The 17,901-nt window shown below is 46.9% G+C and overlaps 1 protein-coding gene across 3 annotated transcripts in view; it reads right to left on the bottom strand.

The window, feature by feature from the left end:
* Zfand3 (zinc finger AN1-type containing 3) overlaps positions 1-17,901 on the bottom strand; it is a 308,517-nt gene that overhangs the window by 4,078 nt on the left and 286,538 nt on the right. For all 3 annotated transcript variants that reach the window (XM_004846651.4, XM_021259888.2, XM_087185356.1), the window contains one exon: positions 17,260-17,427. In XM_004846651.4, the coding sequence (XP_004846708.1) occupies positions 17,260-17,427 (168 nt within the window). The remainder of the gene's footprint in view (positions 1-17,259; positions 17,428-17,901) is intronic.

The following is a 17,901-nucleotide window of genomic DNA, read 5'->3' as shown; positions in this document are numbered from 1 at the left end:
ACCTTGGTCAAAGGCAGACTGGGGAGAGGCTCTGGTCTGGTCCTCACCGCCAACCTCAACACTGTTAGGCTGCCTTCCCCCAGCTGGGGCCAGCCAACACTGGAGGGAAATGGAGAGTATGACAGCCCTGGCAACGTTGCCTGACGTCCTCTCTATCCACCCACGGACTCTACGCCTAGCCAAAAGTCTTATTTCCATTCCTGCTTTGTAAGTTCTGTGTACCTGTTAGACACTTGGCTTCGATTTCTGAACAGTGAAAACTGCCTAAAAGCAGCTACATTTTGGGAGCAGCACTAGTAACAATGGGATATATGGCACTGTAATTCTCTGGGGAGGCGTCTCAGGGAAATTCTGGAAGGCTAATGTCCCAGGTTTCGGCGCCGAGGCTATTAGATGGTATAAATCACTGCTGTCAGGACCACTCACTCAGAGGAAGCTGTATGCTGGAACTTGCCCCACATGCTGACTTTCTCCACTGATGGCGGCCAGCGGCTAAACGCACTGTTGTCAGCAGCAGGGGTGTGTTGCCTCAGAGAGAGGACGGCAGGCAGGGGTGGGTGGGAATGACTGGTGGCAGAATGTTATCTTTATCCTCTTTTTCTTGGAACACGCAGATGTGTATGAACTCTGCGTGGTGCTCTGGAGAATTTGGGAGACTAACCTATGTACGGAGAGAGCTGAGTCTAGGCCACAGTGTGTGTATGAGAGAGATTGTTCTTGACTTCAATGACAGATACATCTTACAGCACAGGGAGGTTTGCAGCCTGGGCTTGGCTAGGCCAGCCTCAGCATTTCCTTCAGACACTTCACTAGAAACCAACTGGGTTTCCATCCAGAACTCATGGAATGGATAATGACAGCCACCCAGGGCATCATGCAACTCTTTTTCCTACTGACTTAAAAAATTTATATATGAAAACTAAAATTCACTCACTCTAACAGCCTCATATCTACCCTCTCCTTATGGCCCCACTGTTTACCAGCATAAAATTCTATAACCAGTTTCAACGTACTTTCTGCTCACCACAGCTATAATGCACACAGTGCTCTGAAGGGACGGGGCTGGGAGTATAATTAAGGTGCTCACCCACCGGAGAGCTGCAAAACAGCCAGGGCCACCATTTTCGAAAACATGATCTGCCTGCTAAACGTGGTTTAACCTCAGCCCTTTCCCTGCCAAGAGCCCAGGATTGCTGGGTTTCCATGAAGACTGACCCAAGAAAAAGCTGCAGAGTTCCTTTAAGGCTGTCTGAGCTGTTTTGAGTAAATCTGCACAAAATGCTCAGGAACTCAGGGGCGTGCGTGCGTGCGTGCGTGCGTGTGTGTGTGTGTGTGTGTGTGTGTGTGTCTGCTTGCTGGCACTGAAGAGTAATTTGGGATGAGCCCTTGATTAAAAGGGAGGGTGAATCAGCAGCTCCCTAAGCACTTTGTTCTGTGGCCCCACCCACCCTGGTGGTCTGGACTGCAGCTTTTCTCTGCTGCCACATCCCATCCGGGCAGCAACTGGTATGGGAGGGCCGGAGATTTAGCTCAGTGGTTCCGGTACCTGCCTTGCAAGCACAAGATCTGGAGTTCGATCACTGGTACCAAAAAAAAAAAAAAAACTGGCAGGGGATGAGGGAGAGGAGGACTAAGGAGGGAGGAGGCCTGACCACACCTCCATCAGGGCTCACTCGGAGGTCATGAGAGGGACCCTGCAGCTCCACCCTCAGTTGTGAGAAGGCAGCATTAGGAGGGGGACAGACAGGAAGGGGCTGCCAACCCAGGGACAGCAAGCAATGAAGAGGGAGCAGTAGCTTTCTTGACTCTGTCACTACCGGACACACAAGACCACTACACAAACCTCAGTCTGGAGCTCGGAGTGGGTCACCCGCCCTGAACACAGAGGCCACTTGTGGGCATCAAACTAACACGTGTGACTGACTGAGCCCTCCTCCGCAGACATGGGGCCTTGGCACATGGATATGAGGTGGCTGGAAGGAAAGGTCCTGGGAAACACATACCCAGTAGAACAAGGGCTCGCTCTTCCAAGACTCCTAAAAGCCTGACGCGCAGATTTCTAAAAACGCTCATTTCATGGGAACCAAACTTCTGACCTCACCCTGTAGTTTTTAAAGCTAACACATGAGATTTATCCAGTTCATTCAGATGCTGTCACCCACAGCTAAACCTCACCACTGCTTAAACAATGTGGAGGGTTTTGTGGCTAAATCTACATTACATATTGAGGGAATCAGTACAAATGCCATCACGAGGCCTCGACACCCAACTCTGCGCTAAGTGCTGTGGAAGCTGCAACAGTATTTCCAGCTGACCAAGAGGACACTCCCAGGAGCTGCCCAACCGGGTCTGAGGAGGATCTGCAGGCTCTGCTAGCTCCCTTCAGTCCCTGCCCTGTGCTACAGGGAACGCCCATGCATGGGAAGGAGCCCACTCTAAGTACCACCCAGGTGGGCTCCTACCCTTGGATGAGGTCCAGGCCCCTCACCCCCCAGGCCAGCATTTCCTTCCATGCCGTAAACGTCCTTTACCATGGAGTATGAGGAGACAAAGTGATGCCAAAGTTCATTCAAAATTTGAGCCTTTGACATTTTCATTTTATCCCTGACACAAATGCTTGCTGGTTTTCTTGGAGTAAAAAGAACCATTTAAAGCTGACAAAACTGGGCAGCTCTAGACGCTTTCAGACTTTAATTAAACACTTGCTTTCTTGCAGACTCCCCCATATGGAGGCTCCTCCAAGTGTCTATTTTATTAAAGCCACAGACCGGGGCGGGCCTAGCTCCAGCTGCTCTGTGCTTTCATCTAGCTTGCAAGAAATGTTTTACACTTTCTTGCTCATATGAATTTCAAATTCTCAAAGGTTCAAGCAGAGCCTAAAAATACTGATAGGCCATGGGGACTGAGGTACTGTGGAATGCTCCACTGGTGTGCACAGAGGTGCGGTGGTGGTGCACATGCGAGCTCTGCACTGGGCACTGCTCACAGGCCCTTGGTGCCCTGCTGGGTACAGCATGGAGCCAAGGCCACACAGGACACCCAGTTCCGAGGTAGGGCAGGGAACCGTGCAGATGCACGCGGCCACTAGCAAAAAGAACCTACAAGACTCCCGGCACTTCCTGTGGGCCACCTCCAAATCTCAACTCATTTGCAGGCACCACTTACTATCTATAGGGAAACAATGAATGTGCTGGGCCTGTGTGTGTGGAACAACCAGGCAAGCTCGTCTTGTCCTTCCAGCAAGGGGAAAGCTGACCTCACAGCTCATTTGTAAGTACATGCTGGAAACAGCAGGTGGTTACAGGAAGCCTGTTGGAAACCATTAGCCGTTTATACTCCAACCAGCAGCAATCCCTAGATTACACCACATCTGCTGACCCAATGCCCAAGGCAGAATTTGTAGCACAGAAATGGATTAATAGATCTTAATGCATTTTATTTCATCAGGCCCACGGTACAAGCAAAGCAGCTGCAGGTTGTTTCGGGAATGCAGTGTGTCTTACTTTACATTCTCCTCCATCCCTGGCTTTGCATGTGGAGGGAAAATCATTACACTGCAAGAATCAGAACTGATCCCAGCTCACTAAGCTGGCTGATGCAGTGCACTGCTGGGCTGGAGAAGAGAACCAGTGATGGACAGAGGTCAGCTGTCCAGGGCTCTAGAATCAGAGTTACAGTGAATCACCACACTGGGCAACTGTCTTTCAAAGGGAGAAGTTGCATTAGAAAAGCCCACTCTACTCCTTCACAAGTTAATAAAAACCACTAACACACAGACAACTCTAAAACAGAAGTAATCAATTAAAGTTAAAATATCAGCTGCATACAAGCTAAATGTTACACTACAAAGCAGCATGGCATAGCTCAAAGCAGTGACTGGTCTTCCCTGCACATGCACGTGGCACACGGAACAGGATAGCGAAGGAGGAAACCTGTGTCCAGGCCCAGGCGAACAAAGCCTGCAGTGCATCTTGTCCACCTGCCATTTCAACACAACAGCCACCCCTGTTGGTTTCCTTTGTTGTTTCTCTAGGCAGCCCTGTGCATGCAAATAACCTCTCCTTACCTCTTCCCTCTCCTCTGTGAGGAGTGTTTGCCCTACTCCAGTGACAGCCCCTTCTGTCACCCACTAACGCAGCCCTCACTTTACCTGACAGAGAACAAGCCTCCCACAACACATTCTTGCCTCCACCGAGGCAAGGCCTATTTTTGTCACCTAGAGGAGGGAACGGGTACATACACTATGAAGGATGCTGTGAGTTGTGAGAACTCTTCCCCCAAGCAAGCCTTTAATTGGGTGTGCAAGGAGAAGGTAGCTGGCTGCCACCACTAGAGATGCACATATATTGAAAAACTACTAAGAGAAAAGGACTCAAGGCAGTTTTTACCACATGAATAACACCTTGGTCTTTCAAACCCCACTTCATTTTGGTAGCTGAAAGCAAGCTGCATGAACCTCTCGGTGGCTGGGCAGTTTGGAGCCCAGCTCCCTAGCAATCTATGTGGCTCTCAGGAGGATGCTTCTAGTTTTTGGGTGATCTTAGCCTCCTTTCAGGAGGTATCTGATTTGTATGGTCTTCCTTTCAGCATTTTTTGTCCTTTAAAAGATTATCTTTTCAAATGGAGCAGTTGCCTACAAAAGGGCTCCCCTCCCACCCAGGATGGGCAGACGGCACAGCCTGGGGTCACTCGGCTGCCAGTCTCCAGCTACAAGGCTCCCCAGGGAACTGCAGCCTCTTCACTGTCCCTGAAAGCACCTCTGCAGGCAAGAGCCAGCTTGTCCACATCACAGACTATCCAAGTGGCAATGCAGCTGGGAGCAGAGACTGGAAATGCCATGCCTTCCTCTCTCAAGCACACCTGGAGAAGGACCATTTCCCCCCTCTTTCCCTGCTGGCCTTTCCCTCCACATGCAGGGGTCTCAGAGGAGCACAGAGATGACAGATTAGTGTCGGGAGAGACATGGAACCCAGTACATCCTGCTTCCATGACAAATCCCTTCAGAGGTGGATCCCTGGATTCTCCCCAGGCTAATCCAGAAGGGAATGTGAGTGCAGGATTCAGCTCCAGCTGCACAGTGACAGCTGTGTGGCTGAGGGCAGGCCATTTAACCCTTCAGAGCCTCAGCTGTGTGCTGTGAAGTTGGGGTTATCATGAGTATTAAAGAAAATAATGCCTGTGAGGCCCCAGCTCAGGAAGGCTGTGGGTTCCTGGGCGGGGTGGACCTTCGTGCTGTGCACTGGCTTCCTCCCTCCTCTACCCACATGGCTTGCCCTGCCCACTGCCTCCACCTCCTGGTCTACACTCCCGTGCCCTTCTCCTTCAAGAAGTCTCTGCCAATGAAGGAAAATGAACATGGAAATCTTGCTCTGAACACACGATGCACAAGTTTCCCGTCTCCCTCTTCACAAACCTGTTTTTACAGACTATAAATGCATGCTAAGTGACAAGCTCCATGCACATTTCTGTGGAAGATATGCAAATTTTTAAGAAACTTGATTTAAATATATTAAGACTACTACACAAGACAGCCTGGGGAAAAAAATCCAGTCGTTACGGACATTGTGAAAGGGACACAACTTTCCAAGGACAGCAGAGAGCAGCTTCTCCGGCCCTGTGGGGCGCCTCCAGAGGTCCTGCGGAGAATCCCATCAGCCCTTCTCAAGCAAAGGCAGAGCATGTCAAGTTTGGTCATGTCCTGGTGTGTCGAGAAGCTTACGTCTGTTTCCCTGAGATGTTGGGCTGGGAGCTATAGTGAGGATGAGTGAGGGAAAGGAATGGGCTGCAGACGCTCTGCAAACAGTCTGTGTTTTCACCCAAGCTGCACAAGCATCACATGCACTGTTTTATGTGCTTCTTTTAAAAATGAAGTCCCTCTACATGCTTTTTGTTTTCAACACAATAACTCAAAAAGGTCATTCTGAGGAGCTCAAGACTATAAGCATACCTTTCTCTAGTTTCACAAAATCTTAGCTTTAAAGTCCTAATTCCCACAATTTCTGCTGTCCAGTTAGTGGGGTGGAGGGAAGAGCAGAGAAAGGCTTGGTTTCTTGGTGTTTAAAGTTAGTTTATTTAAACGCACCACCCCTGGGGGGGGGAGCTTATTTAGCGGCAGAAGAATGTTCTAGCTGCAGATGTGAGCTCAAATTTGAAGTCAGACTGTGGATTCTAGTTAAACTCCCCACTGAATCAAAAGCCTAGTGTTTCATCTTGCACACTGTGTAGGGAAGGAGCTAACCTCTTACCCTGGTCCCACTTCATTTGCTGGTGAGGGTGCAGAGGCTGACAGAGCAGAATGCACTGAACTACAGTCTAGGCATGACCAGCACCTGATGAATAGAGGCTGAAAATGGCTAAGACCAAGGATCCATGTGAGCTCCAGACCAGGTGGCTACCCCTGTGGGTTCTGGGACATCCACTTAGCACACCTTCCTTCTCCTTCTCTGAGACCGACTTATATACTGTCCTTGAAAAGTTAGAACTATTTAGTGCTTGGCCCTCTTTTTTGCCTACCCAACAACCTCCTCCAAGACTTAAAATTCTAACTATATATGCAAACAATCTTGCAACTGATCTCTCTGCCCCAGACCTCTCTTTGTGGAGCACTGTGCCTCTGCACTGAATAATGTACATGGCACCCGGACTATCCCAGGCTTCTGAGATGTCTAAAACAGAACACTTGCTACTTCCCCACTAACTGCTTTTTCTTCAGTGCCTCCCCCTCCAGGAGAAGTGGGGCACATCTGGAGTCCTCACTAGTATCTTCCTTCTCTTCACATTCACTTACCCAGTCCTGTGAATTCTATTTCTAAAAATCAAATCCATTCTCTTCTTCCCATCTCTACTGCCACCACCGAATCAGTGTCACCAGTATCTTTCTGCCAAGGCAGCTGCGATACATCCTCTAGGTGGTCATCCCACACCAGACCCACCTTCCTCTCAGCAGCCAAAGAGGTTGGAGAGACCCCATCCATGATCACCATCACCCTGTGTTAAATCCTTAATGGCTTCCCACTGATTATAATAAAAGCAGCACAGCTGCAGCACAATCATATCCCTGGCTGCTTCTGTTGCACCCCCCGTGCCCTTGTCCTCCTTGTATTCTGTGTTCTAGACACCCCGGCCCCCTAACTGAACTCCCTTATGCAGCAGGCCTCCCCTGTCGCTTCTCCAGACGGCTCCTTAGACCCTCAGACCAGACCAGACCAGGGTCCATTACATGCTTGCATGGCATCCTGGACTTTCATTACCGTCACACTGGAATTTTAGGTTCACCTGGGTAATTTTCTCATTCAACTTGTCTCCCTGACACTCCATAAACTCAAGTTAAATATTTTTGTAATTTATCACATATCCCTTATACCTAGAATTAGGCTTTCTTCACTCAAAATATTTTGGTCAAGTGAATGCACAAGAAGTTAGTTACAAAGACACTGTGTTCTCTGAAACACAGTGAGGACAAGCCAAGGGCCAGTAAGAGCTCAATGGCCACATCCACCATCCTCACCCTAAACTCTCAATGGCACCTGCCCAATCTCCCCTGTCTCCTGGTAGCCTTCCCCTCTCAGCCTCTGCAATATCACTCCTGACTTTCTCCCCACCTCACCCGCTGCTGCTCCGCTCCTTAGACCCTTTATGGCTTCTCTAAAACTCACCACAGGCTGCAATCCTCTTGCATTTCACCTTCATGTTCTCTCCTTTCAGTAAGGGCATCTGGATCCAAGGCCTCACATAGAATCTCAATGGTGATGCCTCCTAAATTTGTATTTCCATCCACAAATTCTTCCCTTCAAATCAACCGCCTACTTGACAAACACCTCACTCGCAACTGGATAGTAGGAATTTCAACCATAACACGTCAAAACAGTGTCTTCATCCTCTCAACCCCTCGCTGGTTCATCTCTTCACCTTCCCTGCCCTGGCCAATGGTAAAATATTTACCCAGCTGCGTTCTAGTCAGGCCCTTAGTCCTCGCCCTGACTTTATTGGATTTCCTCTACACAATGTCCTGCAAAGGCCCTGTGACAGGAATGAGCTCCACATGTTGACCTAACAGGAAGTAGCCCAGCGGGGCAGGATGCAGCAAGGCAGGCGGTGGCACCAGGGCCTGCTACAGCCCCACTTCTGGCTTGGCTGCTCTCCAGGCCTCCCTCGAAGAGCTTAAGAGGGGCTCTGGGGTCACTGTATTTATTTTGAGGATAATTGACCCAAGATGTACTTGTGTCACATGTGTTAATTCCTCTTTGAATAATGGAATGTATGAATATAATAAAATTCAAATTGTATAAAATAATATTCAGCAAAGAGTCGGCTCTCATGTCATTCTCTCAGTTACCCTCCCCAGAAGCTAAGCAACCACTGCCATCAGTTCTTATGTATTCGTGAAAGTCTATGCACACACCAGCATTTCTGCTTCTCTCCCAGAGGGCTACTTTAAAAATGTAAATCAGATCATGTCACTCCTTTGCTTTAAAACCCTTCGATGCCTTCCCACTATGTTTAGAATAATAATCAAACTCCCTGCAAAAGCCTACAAGCCCCCAACCACCCCCCTGCTCCAGGCACACTGGCTGGCCTTCTGCCTCAGAAAGCTCTTATCAGAAATGATTTTCCATATCTGTTCTATTGTTTATGTTACCCAAGAAATTAGGGACTCTACTGGTTTTATTCTTTGCTCTTCTACAGCTCGGTAAAGATTACAGCAAGAAATTATTTAGTTAACAGTTGATTCGTTGTAAGGAGAAGAAAGCTGCATTTAGCAATAAGGAAAGTTTAATGCCAGCAGCTCTCACTCCTCCTACTCCAGGAGAAGACCTCTACTCCAATGTGTCTACTTCCACTTACCTGCGTGAACAGGGGTGCAGCAGGGGCAACTAAAAATTATTACTGTCTGGCTTTGGATGTATCCCAGCTTTTGCACTAGCAAGTGTACTTTCCTAATTATACTTTTCTATTGCCTTACGAGCAGGAGCCTGTATTTGCTGAGCTCACTGAGAGAGGCAAGCCAGAAATGTCCAAGATGGCATTAGGCGCTCTTCTGGAACTGAAACTTTGTTGCAGCTGTGCAGCTGTGATAGTAAAGGAGCTGAATATAGACAGAAGAGATGAACACAGCTACACAGGCTCCACTGACCCTCACTTCTCCACCCCACCTTGTTATTTTGGTCAGTTACCCCAGATTCTATGGACAATCCTAGGCTAACAGTGCAGCTCAATTTAATTGGTGCAAGACCATTACCATAAACCTGACTCTTGAATTTGCAAATCTACAACTGCCTCCTGCCTCCTGGGTTAGTTTGTAACATGGCAGAGCAGGGTGCAAGAGAGCACGTCATCCCGTTCATTAATCTTCAGGGGCCACAAGCCCCACTGACAGCTGCCACCTCCCGGGGTGGTGGGCTGACATGGTTTAAGAACAGCCAGGTGCGGTGGCACACACCTGTAACCCCAGCACTCTAGTGGACCTGTCTTTCAGTGAGGTAGCCACTGCTGCCACCTCCCTAGAACTCATCTCCTGGGCAGCAAAACCAAAAATCTTGGCCAACACTTAACTGAAACTTTGGCTGGAGGACAGCATCTGCCCCCAGCATGGTGCCATCATCCTAGCTCCCCGGGGAGGACTTGTCGCAGTGAGTGAAGTAGGCCTGCCTCAGAGCACGCAGGGCAGGGGCTGCTGTGAAGAGTCCAGGAGGGAGAGTTCCCAAGGCCAGAGACACCTGGTTCCTGGTCTCCCACCATCTGGTGGGGCTGAGGATCAAGTCCAAGGAGGTGCCCAGAGCAAAGGGGAGTCCTCTGTGTCACCTTTTCCCTCCAACTATGTCCCAGACACAGTGTTAGGGGTACAGCAATTAACCAGATAGCACACAGGGCTCTACCTCTCAATGCCACAGGTGACAACAAAGACAACATCCTTCAAATCCTAGGTAAGAGTAAGCAGTGGCCCCTCCCAGCATCAGGGGCTGGCACTGTAGCCAGTCATGGCCCCTTAGGTGTCAGTGGATCCCCATGCCCCAACATCAGACCTCCATTTCCACCCTCCTGCACTCCCTGATATCACTAGTCCTCCTCTACTCTGTTTCATTCTCTTTCTCCCCAACACTCTGATTTCCCTTTACTTTCCTTCTCACAGTGCACTGGTCACCTCCACTCCTGATCTGACACTAGAGGAGTCATGGACTGCAGGACTGGGGGCAGGCGTGGAGATGCCGTGACAAGGACCCCTCTCTTCTGCCTGGAGAGGCCCCCTTCCGAGATGAGCTCTTTTCTTCTGAGCACTGTCCAGCAGGGATGGCAGTAATGTGTGTACCAATGAGGAGAGGTGGAAAGGTGAGCAAATCCTAGAGAAGCCAGGTGATCCAATTATTTTAGGCACTTCTCCAATGAACGACAGGGGTGATACAACCACCATTTTCAGGTTCTTTTGCCCCCAAATTTGCTCCAATATGTTAAAGTGTTTTGTCACCCACACGTAAGGTGTGGGGACTCCTTTTCCCACCAGTTAGGAGAAGGCCACTTGTTACCCTATCTGGGGCTGGCTCCTTTTGAGTCTCTGTAATGCTCTTAGTGGGTCCTGTCCCAGAGACCTAGCTCCCTAGTAGAATGCCTGCGTCTCAGAAATGGCATAGTGCTGGTGCCTCATACCAGCCACCGTGTGCCAGAGCCAACAACCCAGAACACAGCACAGAATTAGCCTTCTCTACACCCATTTTCTGAAAGACAGAAGCGGCCCCCACCACAATTTCCCTTCCCATTAACACTAGCTTCACTGCAGGTCATTGCTCCTTGCCATACAATTTTACATGGCCTCCATGCTGCCAATAAGACGGTGAAACGTGAAGAGGTAAGGCAGTCTTGGAGCACGTGTTTCCAGGCCCAAGTTGACAAGTAGGAGGTGTCACATGATCTTCTCTAAGACCTAGCTCTGCTTATCTAGAAGCAGAAACAAACTTCACTGACACTGATCTTCTCAGAGGAAAGGTGCTATAGAAATCTCATCTAATAAATAAATAAAGGGGTGGGCTGGCAGTCCGCAAGAGAAAGAAGCTCTCAGGCCTAAGGAGTCACAAGAATTTACTGGTCATCTGTGCACTGTTTACGGAGCTCCTCTAGAGGCTGGGTGGAACAGAAGGAAAAAGAAGGCACTAGTGCCTGCCTCCTGCCTTTTAAAGACAGCTAGAGATGCACAGAGAGGAAAACAGCTGAAGGTCATAAGAAACAAAGAAGTCAAGCGCAAATAAAATCAATACAATTGGGCAATGTGTACTAAATCACGGCGCGGAGGAGAAGTCAACTGCATAAGGTATCCTGAAAGGGGCGAGTTTCACAGGCGAGGAGGATGTAAATTCACCTTTAGGAGAAAATAAACGGATGAAATGTCAGTAAGAATGAAATGCCACCACGCCTCAAATCCCCAGGTGCAAAAGGAGACAAAAAGGTGGCGATGCTGTGGACCTTATCCTCAAGAAGCATCTCAAGATGTGGTGACAAGTGGCACATGGGGAGTAACCACAGTGGTGCACCGGAATGACTCCACAGCACCCTTTCGCATGGGGATCACATGCGTTTTTACCACTTGCTATTCTACAAAAAAAAATCTCTGAAATGGGGAAGTGGTATGGACTGGGCCAAGTTCTACAGAGCTGAAAATATGGGCAGCCCAAGTTGTAGTCATCTTGTTGTTTAGGGCACCCAGTGGGGCAGCCTGAGTCATGAAACAGTGGTGGGATCCTGGGCTCACATCTCAAGTATTTCCTTTGTGCCTGAGTTACTTCAAAGCTTGAGTTTTTATCTCTATAAAAATGGAGGTACTGGGCTGGGGATTTAGCTCAGTGGTCCTGCTGCCTGCATCACAAGCACAAGGTCCCAAGTTCGATCCCCAGTACCAAAAAAAAAAAAAAAAAAAAAAAAAATGGAGGCACTGGCCGAGCATGGTGGCACACACTTGTAATTCCAGCATTCTGGGAGGATGAGGAAGGAGAATCACAAGTTCAAGCCCAGCCCAGGCAACTTGGCCAGACCCTGGCTCAATAAAAAAAATTGTAGAAATGGCTGGGATATAACTCAGTATGCAGCCCTCAGTACTGCAATCAATCAAATTTTTTTAAAAAAGTACCATTTGTTCAATAATGCTTTTATAAGGGTCAAACACAAAGGCAAGCACCCAGAATATAGTAGGTGCTCAGTGAAGCCAATCTTTTTCCTTCACTCAGAGGTTCCTCACTGTAATGATGCAGGATTCTCAGTCTGCTCACACATTTGCTAAGCATCATTGTACACAGCACTGCAGCTGGGTGTGAGAACTGCAGAAGAACACAATATGGTCCCTGCCCTGCAGCACTCGGGGTCTGGGGAAAGACAGACAAACAATTTTCAATATGCTCAGAGAAATACATCAACAGAGGCCAACCAGAAGACAAGACTTTCGAGAAGTCTCGGGAGGAGATCACCAGATGAAGAAAGGTTTTGTTTAAAAAGACACCCAGAATTTCTCAGGATCTCTGACAGAAAATATGGAGAAAACAGTCCAATCCGCCATTCCTATATGAGACTGTCCTTGCTGTTCCAACACTAGGTTTTCAGAGTTAACCTCAAACAGTACCTGGTGTGTCCGTGAGGATGTTGGTTTGAAGAAGAGAGAGCTACTCTCAGGTTGAAGCTTCCAGGACATATGACTATGAAGAATGGCTTCAACTGTCAACAGAAAGGACTCTAAGGCAAGGCAAAGCTCCAGCCTTGCAGACCTTTTATACGGCACATGGTACTTACCCTAGCTAAATCATCTGTTTTTGGAGAATGTATCTGAAGGTTTCCCACCCACATTTTCTTAGAATGTATTCTTCAACTGTAACTATTCCGATTAGCCAGGGTAAGGGACAACTGTGAAAAACTTACCACTCTACCACAGTTAATGGTGAAAGACTAAGGCTTTTAACCTAAGATCAAAGAAAGGCAACAATGTCTCAAACTTCTATTCAACATTATGATGGAAGTACAAAAAGCCAAGAGAAAGAAAAGGAACATAGACTAGAAAGGAGTAAAACTGCTTATAGCTGCAGATGATGTGATTATAGATGTACAAAAATCCTAATCAATCTAGAACTAAATTTAGCCAGGTTACAGGATAAACAATCATAAACAAAAATCAACATTTCTAAGAGGCAGCAAAGAACAATTTGATAATAAAAATTTTAAGTTCCATTTACAACATAATCAAAAACCTAAAATACTTTGAGCTGTATTCCTAAACATATGGACAGATATTATTTATGGGTTGGCATATTGTTAACAACTCTGTAAGTCTTTTTGTTAAAAAAAAAAAAAAAGTACTGCTGCGCAGGCCCAAGGACCCGAGTTTGATGCCCAGTACCAAAAAAACCAAAAAAGTAAAGGGGCAAAATATTTCCATGTGAACAGATTTCTTATAAAGATGAATGGTCAAAAAGCACATGACAAAAATGTCCAACATCACCAGAAATTAAGGAAATGCAAATTAATATGCCACAATGAGAAACTCACACACACCCAGTACTTTACTGAAATACAGTACCGAAAGTTAAAAGGATTGACACTATTCAATGTTGGCAAGGATATGGAAAAGTGAATCACAGAAAGGCCTTGCTATGCTGATTCTGTATTTCTAGCCCCTATATCTCCCACAAAACCTAGCAAAACGCTTCATGTATAGTCAGCTCATAAAAGCTTCCTGATTTCGGTCTGACAGTGAGTGACAGGGCAGAAATGACCATAGAAGTACTTGAATGCGACAGACTACTCCAGAGGCACCTCCCTGGGTTTCTAACAGGAATTTACTTGGAAAACAATAAAGAAGTCCGATTACTTGTGAGGTTAGTAAAAGCCTATTGTCCCCAAAGGGACCATATCCACTTACATTCTGTTAAGTCACCATCCACTGAAAATACGCAAAAAAGCTTATGCAAAGCTCTTAGACTGGTTCAAAAAATTAAGTTTGTGGTTCTGAGCAGCAGCGCCCACGCTGTGTGTATCTAATGCAAGGCCTGTGGGCTGCAGACAGCATTCGCGCAGCTGTGATGCAGCAGGCGCAGAAGAGCATCCTCTCGCGGCCCTGCAGGAGATGAGCATCCTACAGGAGAAGCAGCTGACCAGTCTGGCCACAACAGGAAAATGAAACAAATCCATTTTATCCAATTGTTTTCTATCTTGAGAAGTTAAACTGTTGAAGATGCCTAGGATGCAGGGTATCACCCTAGCCATACCACTGCCTTTTCTAATTGGCACCCTGAAAGATTTCACAGGAAAAAGGTATGACTTCGGTATTCTTGATGTAAAGGTTATCTAGTCACAGTGAGGCAGAGCAGAATTCATCTTCAAAATTCACCTCCTTACTGAAAACCCATGGAGTGCCTTGGCAATTAACAATTCCTATCACCTATAGCTGTTCCTTATGTGAGAAGGCTCAGAACTCGCCTTACAAATTGCTCTTTTGAAGATCAAAGGGAGGCTGAATGTGTCTGTGTGTGCTCTCGATGAGACTGTAATTTAATGGAATTTCTAGAGAAGGCTCTGCTGGCAGTGCTTGGATGACAGCCTCGGGCAGAGGATTCAGGGGAGCTCGGCCACTCATCCCTTCAGAGCATCTTCCCTGCCTTTAATTGGCACCTCATTAGAAATTAATGAAAATGACATCCTCTGTTCTTCCCGCTCTAGGCATCGAATGCTACAAAAAGGCCCATCATAATTCATAACACATTCAATTTATATAGCAATGGCTCTTAAGCATTATTTATGAGATGTGAATTTCTTGTCAGCAGTTAATAACCTGTACAGAGTGGAAGGGGAATGGAAGAAAAGATTGTGGATCTGTATAAAAAAAGATTTTCTCCAGTGAAGAAGCATTCTGTCTGAGTTCAAACTACCTTCCTGAGTCTTCACTTTCAGTAGTAAATTATTGTGGTCCCCTCCTTCCCCCAAAACCTTTCAGGGCTGTTAAATGTCTCTCCAACACTTCATGCATCCTCAATGAAATAACCATGCAATATAACCTCTCCTCGAGAGACCCAAGCAGGCACACAGGAGCAACATAAGAGCTATTTGTCAAAAGCAGCCCCGGAGGTGTATGTTCCACTGCTGTCCTTCATGTTTTAAAGTGTGGCAGCTGACTCGGTCATTTTGCTGAACCCATAGTTTAAGACTTTGACCAGACCAAACTAACTCTCAGCTCTTGCTCTGGGAAGGCTCCACCTGCAGAAAGCTCAGAGCTTTCTTCTTCAACAAAAAAGCCAAACGTCCCTTAAGTAGACTCTCAGAATTAGGCACAAGACTGGACCAAGCGTTAATTCACTGAAAAAGGATGCAATTCTGTGGCAAACCGAAAGCCTCCTGCCCAAGAGGATGAAGCACATGGCAAAGTAACCAGGACAGTTTGATAGTCAAAGCTGGCTTCACTGAGGGCACAAGTAGTCACCTGACAACTGCTTCTGGGTTTTTTTGGCAGGGTGCCATGACCTTGGGAAATTAGGTCAAAGCTGAAGGATAAACTGGGAGGCTGGGTTATACCACCTCACTAAACTGAATTTTTATGGGCCTGACACAGAGAGGGAGCATTAGCCACTGCTGGAGGCAAGACTGCACAGTTGATGGACCAACTGCTTGATCTGCTATGGCAAATTATGTGTAATACCTGGGATTCAGTTACTTTCAAGAAAAAGCAAGAATACAAGATACAGAAAAATCCATAGCTCTGAGGAGCAATAACCAAAAGCCTATGTTATAAAGGCAACAGGCAAAAAGTCCAGGTAGGTTTCACAACACTGTTAACAAAATGAACTGTTGAAATTCTCCAATCATTCATGAACATGGAAGCAAGAATTTGTAGACCTCAAAGGATTAGACTCTTCCGTGGGGTAAAGCTGGTTACTATCAGGCCCTACAGCTGCCTTGGCTAACCACAGTATCCCTGACTTAAGAATTTAAAATTACCTGGCAAGGCTGATTAAAACACAGCCTAAGCATAAGGTTCTGGCCTCTCTGGGGCCGTACCACATAATCTGAAAACTGGTGGCACTCTGCTCCCACCACTTACCCTCTTCTTTACATTTTGCCATAAGCATTTAACAGCATAACTGAATGTCCTAAAAGAGTCAATACTCCTCCAGACATCGCCCAGAGTGCTCCTTGTTCCTACAGCTGAATATGTACTTCTAACCCTGTGGAGCCACACACACAACAGTGTTGACAGTTGACTAAGTTCCAAGAGCTTAGTTTCCATAAGAAGCTAGCCCTCCCCACCATAGCCATTTCCAAAAGGGCAGATAATTGAGGGACAGGAGCAGCAAAGGCTAACCCTAAGAGAGAGAACTTCCAGGGAGTTTAGGCCTCACTGCCAGCACCACCATACTTGTAGGGTTGTCCATGGCCACCCTAGAGGTGAAAGAGGGCTTCTAAAGCTAACGTCTGGGGATGAGAGACACAGGGTTCTCAGAAGCTACAGCCAGGTGTAAACTCAGCCTGATAACAGCTCTGCTCCATGGGCAATTTTATAACATCACACTTTAAAATCAGGAAATAAAAACAGGAACAAGAAAAATGTACATCAGCCTAAACTAATGCAGTTACACAAGTTTAACCTGATGACATGATATATGTGGTCAAGAGCAGGATGATTTCCAAGTTTTGTTCCGCTATGGGGAGGCATGAAGTTTTAAACCTTGCACCCTTCAGCAGCAACCTTAACAGGTGGTATTACACTGGAGAATTAAGAGGAAAAGGCCACTTTCATGGTAATTTAAGGCGTTAACTCACTGGCTGAATTAAGGGTCAAAGAAAACAATTTTCTAATCAAACCTTGAAGGGGACATAGGGAAAATTCTTCTATTTATCATAAATAGTAAGATACTCCTCCAATACTAACTTAATATCTCAAATTTATGGTACGTATCCCACATTTCCTGATTTGAGTAATTTTTAAAATGACGAATAGAAGAAACCAGAGTTACATAAGGGGTTAGGAGAAGTTGAAAGCACAAAGTAACTCAGGATGTCAAAGAGCAGTTGGGGAATGCTTTCTTTTTTCTTTTTTTGGGTCTTTTGTCTGTGTGAGAGGAAAAGAGGAAATGGAGGTGAGAACCCTGCAGTCCTAATCTCTCAAGCTCTAATCCTACAGCTTCCAGGGAGGTGCTGGGGGGAGGAAGGAGGGACGCCAGCCCCTTAGGGATGAGCTCCAAAGCTGCGCTGGGTAGGGTGTAAGGACAGTCTCCATCGCGCCCTGGGGAAGACACTTACCACAGCGACACGATCCCAATTCCTGCTGCACCAGCTCCAGCTTGGTTTGGCACTGGAAGCACCGACGTCGACTCTTCTGTTTAGATCGGCTGGTTTCCTCAGGCCGTTCAGTACTCTCCAGTAGTCGTGGCCGTTTCACTGGTGAAGCCTCATTCTCAGACTGTGAATCTGATCAAACCACACATTGGGAGATCAGTATTAGTTTCTGGCCTAGCAAGCACAACTGATGATATACTGCCAAGCACCACCCCTGTCTAGGAAGGAACTGTGTGAGCACAGAATCGGTTTGTTTCGTTTGTGTTTTTTTAAGATAGGGTCTTTCTATGTAGCTCAGGTCAGTTGAAAACTTTCAGCGATCCTCCTGCCTCAGCCTCCCAAATGCTGGGATTATAGCCATGCGCCACCATGCCCAGCAAGAGAACCCATTTTCTATCTGGTTTATAATACACAATCTGTAGTAATCTGTTTATAATACACAATCTGAAGCAGACGCTTTCAGGGTTGACTTCTAATAAGCTAGGGCTGAGGTAGAAAGGAGAGGAGGGTGGGGATGGCTCACGAAATCAATTCTACATTACTGTTGTTTTTTAAAATAGCTTAAGTTTTCATAAGGATTCTATTCCAGCTGGGAATGGGATCCTC

This window comes from Heterocephalus glaber, unplaced genomic scaffold (genome assembly GCF_053883595.1).
Source record: "Heterocephalus glaber isolate CG9 unplaced genomic scaffold, H.glaber_assembly_v1.0 deba00001497, whole genome shotgun sequence".
Classification (NCBI taxonomy): Eukaryota; Metazoa; Chordata; class Mammalia; order Rodentia; family Bathyergidae; genus Heterocephalus; species Heterocephalus glaber.
Note: the sequence above shows the minus strand (reverse complement) of the source record. Positions and strands in the feature narration are given on the sequence as shown.